General features: G+C 34.0%; 1 protein-coding gene across 9 annotated transcripts; it reads right to left on the bottom strand.

Moving 5' to 3' along the window:
* Window positions 1–568: 568 nt before the first annotated feature.
* LOC133824652 (uncharacterized) lies at window positions 569–4,560 on the bottom strand. Of its 9 annotated transcripts, none has more exons than XR_009888559.1 (6): window positions 4,111–4,560; window positions 3,816–3,920; window positions 2,427–2,549; window positions 2,020–2,240; window positions 1,255–1,377; window positions 569–1,108 (listed from the first exon to the last, which is right to left on the bottom strand). XR_009888559.1 is itself a non-coding variant. In XM_062257603.1 (4 exons), the coding sequence occupies exons 2-4, from the start codon at window positions 3,863–3,865 to the stop codon at window positions 1,973–1,975; spliced, it is 513 nt and encodes a 170-aa protein (XP_062113587.1). In that variant the 5' UTR covers window positions 3,866–3,920; window positions 4,111–4,550; the 3' UTR covers window positions 1,646–1,972. The 9 variants fall into 9 exon arrangements, 6 of the variants coding, with proteins under 6 accessions (XP_062113587.1, XP_062113589.1, XP_062113591.1 ...); XR_009888558.1 differs by having other exon boundaries at window positions 2,423–2,549; window positions 4,111–4,554; XR_009888557.1 differs by having other exon boundaries at window positions 2,413–2,549; window positions 3,758–3,920; window positions 4,111–4,543.
* Between the last annotated feature and the right edge of the window lie 805 nt (window positions 4,561–5,365).

The following is a 5,365-nucleotide window of genomic DNA, read 5'->3' as shown; positions in this document are numbered from 1 at the left end:
TCTCATATTTATAATACTTGTAGATATTCAAGGTGATTATCGCGTATCTCTAAGGCTTTAGCATCCCAGGTCTCACGTCATTGTTCGAGCTAATGGCATCTCCCGAGATCACGTGTCTTTCGAGATCATACATACATCTAGCTCGAGACCCCCGATCCGAAGTCGTCCCCGAAGATGAGTGTGTTCTCGGAGCTACCTTTCGAGATCGAGACCATTTCGAGCTCATATATTCGAGGTCATATATCGTACTTTGCAGGCTCGATATACAATCCTGGAGCATACTTCAATCCTTACGAGACCATTTGTTGCGAATCCAACTTTCGGAGCCATAGTTACCATGGCTCGAAATCTGGGTATAACAATATTCATTTTCCAAAATGTATTATATATGTTAGATTTCTAAAATTTTCAAAAGAAAATACAACAAAATAATTTTTTTATTAATTACTCAAAAATATAATTTTAATATTTAGTCTACTCAGCTTACAAAATCATATTACATGGTAGTTATAGTTGCATATGGATATTTTGGTCAAAGTAATGTTTGTCCATGCCATTCCAAACAAAATTTCAACCACACAAAAGAATTGATATTTCTTTCCCATTCTATTTCTATTCTCACATAAACACTATCATTTCAATCCCAACCAAACAAGATTGTATTAAAAAAAGATGATAAGAAATCACCTGTACTGTATTACAGTCTAGACAGCCTCAGACTAAGATAGTACATATAAGACATAAAACTACAAACAGAGAACAACAAAGTCAGCAAAGAGGCCCTCATGAAAAACTATCAAAACTACAACCACAAGTGTCAGTCACAAAGAAGCATTGAGTATTCCTTAAAGCAAGGAGTGCTACACCAAAAAAAAATGCCTGAGCATTTTTCTTTTCAAGCAAGGAATGATTTCACAGCATCACAATTTTTTATTATTAGTAGAAATTCAAGAATTTTCAAGTAAGAGAAAAAATAATTAAAGAAATAAAATTAAAGGATAAGTTACCCACTTCCAAGTTACATCTGGAGCGGGAAAATATGTGATATACAAGGTAAAACTAAGTGGGAAATTTGGCAGGTCTCCTTGAACATCCTTAGTTTTACCACCTACATAAACACAGGCTGCATAATTACTAAAGGCAACTACAATACTAATTTAATCAGCATAACATCTTAAGAACCAATAGGTTTATACAAAAACCACAACATAAAATAATCAAGCAGGAACATTTCATACCAATTAATTACTTTACCTGCACTAACATCAAGTGATGATGGCAACAATGTGCATTGTTCTTTGACTAGTTTCTTCTCTATCTTTTTATTTGAAATTCCAACTTTGCTAGATACATGCTGTCATTTTGTTCGAGTTATTTCTAGAAGTATTTAAGGACATCAGAAAAAGTAAGTGCGAATGAATTGCTTTCTAAATATTTGTCAACATCACCAATAGTAAGATAAAATGCACTTGAAGCACAAGTTCATAAAAAGTGATATACATACATTATACCCCTCAAGAAGGATAAGAAAATGCTTTTGAGCTTATCCATCAGCTATTAGAGAATAGACAGAGATCCAACAGTGTAGATTTTTTTTATTCTTTGTCAACTTGATTTTCACTTTTGGAAAATGGAATAATAAATATTATTGATGTAAAATAAAAGACTATCAATAGATATAGCAAACCAAGAGAAGAAGCTACAAAAAACTAAATGTAGCACATTGTACTTGTAAAATGTTAATCTAGAACAACTTCAGAACTTGACATTTTATTGCAACATGTCATTTTAAAGTATATGTATCTATATCTAACTAAGCTTGGAAAGAATAAGTTTTCAAACTCTCAAGTGTAAGAAGATAAAGCAGCATCATTTTAGTAATTATGAAAAGAATGAGTATCAATTTCAACACAGTCAAAACTTTATAGCAATGTAGATGTTATCCACATCTCTCTACCTATTCTCTCTAGAGTCAGTAGGCATTTGAGATAAAGTAGTGTGCAATGTTTAGTTTCTGACCTCTTGACTCATTGAAGGTCTCTGAAGATAGCTTAAGGATTTCTTCATGAGGAATGAACTTAACTTTACCAATTTCTACTGGCTTTTTCTTCTTGGAATGAAGCTGTGAAATTGACAATTGCCCCTTGCTCATTGCTATTGTGACAGCTTCATCTCTCTTCCCAGATTCACAGACCCAATCTTCAGGGACCTCGTGCTTTACTTTTCTTCCCATGCAATAACTGAAAACAGAGAGATATAAGAATCATTTATGATTGATTATTATCAATACTTGTCTCATCACACACACTCAAAAAGACATGGAAAAAATATATATGAAAGTTAGAAGTAATAAACACGTGCAGAAGAATATCTTCATGTTGAAAACAAGAGCATCATAGAGTTGTAGCACACCATAGCTTACAAACATGAAATTTAGGATCATTGTTCTGAGCTAATGTATTAGCAAGCATACGACTTTGCTCCATATCAGCTAAGTTTGCAACATTTACCCCTCTCACATGATCCATTGACATCAACTGAGACTGCTCCTGTGAACAAAATTACATAATCAAACTCAATGTATGGATGACTATTTTATAATTCTTCAAAAGGTTGAAAGAGCAGCCAAACAATCAATCAAAGAGATACAACCCTTAAGTGGATGAAGTTGATGCAAAAAAGAAGATAGAATTTATAACAAAAATATATATTTAACTACATTGTAAATCAAAACTTAAGTGATCCAATTTGGATACACGGTCCAAGAGCAATTTTTTAATGTAAAGGCTTACGTGCCAATTATCTTTATGGTTAGTCTTTTAAAATCCTATAAATGAATTAACATTATAAGTGTATATCCCATCCTGTGATATTTTTTATAAGATAAATATAAGGAAATATTGCAGCTTTTATATCTAGAAAAGTTAAAACATAAAAATAACAATGAAGCTATACTATTCTGATTGACACACCACAAAATTGAGCTCTACAACTAGTGCTAATGGTACTACTGCAGACCTCAAATAATAATGCAAGCTTAAGATATTCAGAGCGTTGGCACCGCAAATCTATAATTAGTACAAAAGATATACATTAAGTTCAGCAGAACAAATATTTCAGCAGAAGTCATGAGGCTCAAACATAATAAAACTAAGCAATCTAGTAATCTACAAATACGCAAGATTAAAAGAAGAGAAAAATATCTTGAAAATTAAAGTTACATTTTCTTTCAAGTCACCAAAGTTGTTTATTTTATTTACTCACTCAACTTTAGGAATAAAACCTCTCAAACCTTGCAAAGTAAGATTTAAGATTGGTACCAATTGACTAAAAAACAAAACAAATGAAATAAAAGTCACAACTTTATTTAGAGGACATACATTCTCAATTATTTGGAGCTCATTCACATATGTTTTATCCTCTCTTCATCAAGAATCAAAATTTGACAGCGTAGAATTTATCAATGGCTAAATATGTGTCATTTTTACACCTCACATTAACCCAATTCAGCTTGAACAAACAATAATGTAGAAGAAAACTACAAGGCTACACTAACAGTATCATTGAAACATATTTGGAAATAGATGGTGTGCAGCGTCAATATTCTCAGAGAAATAAAAGACTATACTTAAACCAATAAGAATCAAACCAAAAATAATGTTTAATAAATAACATGATACTGAACAAGACCCAAAACAGAGAAATGAAAAACAATAATTCATGGAAAATGAGATATGATAGATTTAGAAATGCATACCAACCATTGTTTTTTTCCTAAAAATTGCCTCATTTCTACTTTATAAATGCATACCAACCATTGTTTTTTTCCAAAAAATTCATGGAAAATAGTCTTCTCCCTAGCCATCCCAAACAATCTCCTCTTGACTATTTCCTACATTGATCCTGAAGATCCCTTCTGCCTAAACATGAGAAAACTGAGAATAAGTCCCTACAGATACTAAAATCAGCATAATTTTTCATCCAACCATGAATGTATGAAATGTTTCAAGCGCCTTCTACGAAGTTCTAAACAAAATTTTGCACGTATCACATTCAAAGATTCGAAATCAGGAATGAAAATTGTTGAGATGAACAAGAGAAGTGGCATACCCTTAGGCCTCCTTGAGCATATAAGTGGCCTTGCATAAGCAAGAGAATTGTTGGTACACTATTCCCTTTAGAATCATAAGATAGTTGCATAGATTATGTGGAAACTCCAAACACAGTTGTGCTACATAATAGAAGCTTTATTAAATTAGAAAACTATTTAATGATTGTAATTAAATCAGTAAATCCACAATATGTTGAAGCTAGAAATGTCTTAACTAATTGAGTTTTTAAATCCTAAACTTGCAATCCAACAAATTCATCTCAATTTTTCAACATAATAGTCATAATTGTTTTACATAAACACAGTAAATTCATAAGCCAAATGAACATTTAGAAACAAAAGAAGCAAGAAACCCACCAATAAAAAAAAACTCAAAATTAACATGCAATTTCTGAATTTCAAGAACAATAAAACCCACATTTTCATTTTGAATCAAAATCTCAACAAAAGCCCTAAAAAAATGGTAGTGACAATGTACCTGGCACTAGGGGCTTTACTGGACACCTCAGGCTCAAACTCAATAGGAAAAGCCAAGAAGCCATTGAACCTGTCGAAGGTGACATGCGCAACATGGTGCACATTAGTAGGCCAACCGATCTCCATGGAGCGAAGCTCCCTTCTATCACTCTTACAAGCAATCAAAGATTTTCTGAAAAGGGTCACTAACAATGCCAACAGGTACCTTCGAATAAATGCGTACCAAGAATAAGACATCAAACACGAGATTGATTCTAGCCACCGTCCCTGCTGAGCCCAACCACCGTCCCTGCCGAGCCCAGCCACCGTCCCTGCTGAGCCTCCATGTCGTCCAGCCCCAACGAGCCCCCAAGCCTCCACGTCGACCAGCCCCAGAGCCCGCACTAGCCCCAAGCCTCCGCGTCGCCTAGCCCCTCGCAACCCCCGAGCCTATGTCGGTCCAGCCCCTCACAACCCCAAGCCTCCGCGTCGTCCAACCTCTTGCAGCCCCGAGCCTTGTCGATCGGTGAGAGAGAGTGCGGCTAAGGGAGTTCGTTGAGGCTGAGGCTGAGAAAAAAGAGAGATAGGTTGAGGCTGAGAGAGAAGATAGAAGAGGCGGCAGAAAGAGAGTGGGAGAAGGTTAAATTTTTAGGGTTTTTAATTTTAAAAATAAAAGTTCTTTAAAAATATTTAAAAACAAATTAATAAGTATTTTTTTACTTGAATAAGTAGTTTTTATTAGTTTAATAAATATATTATATATTTTTGTATTGGTTACAAGATTTTTCAGTTAAAAAA

This window comes from Humulus lupulus, chromosome 3 (genome assembly GCF_963169125.1).
Source record: "Humulus lupulus chromosome 3, drHumLupu1.1, whole genome shotgun sequence".
NCBI classification, from domain to species: domain Eukaryota; kingdom Viridiplantae; phylum Streptophyta; class Magnoliopsida; order Rosales; family Cannabaceae; genus Humulus; species Humulus lupulus.
The sequence above is the reverse complement of the archived record's forward strand: the minus strand, read 5'-3'. Positions and strand labels throughout refer to the sequence as shown.

Excerpts from the sequence above, each read along its gene's own strand:
- LOC133824652 (XM_062257603.1), bottom strand. The coding sequence starts at position 3,865 with ATGGCTAGGGAGAAGACTATTTTCCATGAATTTTTTGGAAAAAAACAA. Across the intron at positions 2,550-3,757 it reads TAGGAAAAAAACAATGGTTG|GAGCAGTCTCAGTTGATGTC; the intron begins GTATGCATTTCT and ends TTTTGTTCACAG. Across the intron at positions 2,241-2,412 it reads TTTCATGTTTGTAAGCTATG|TTATTGCATGGGAAGAAAAG; the intron begins GTGTGCTACAAC and ends CTCTGTTTTCAG.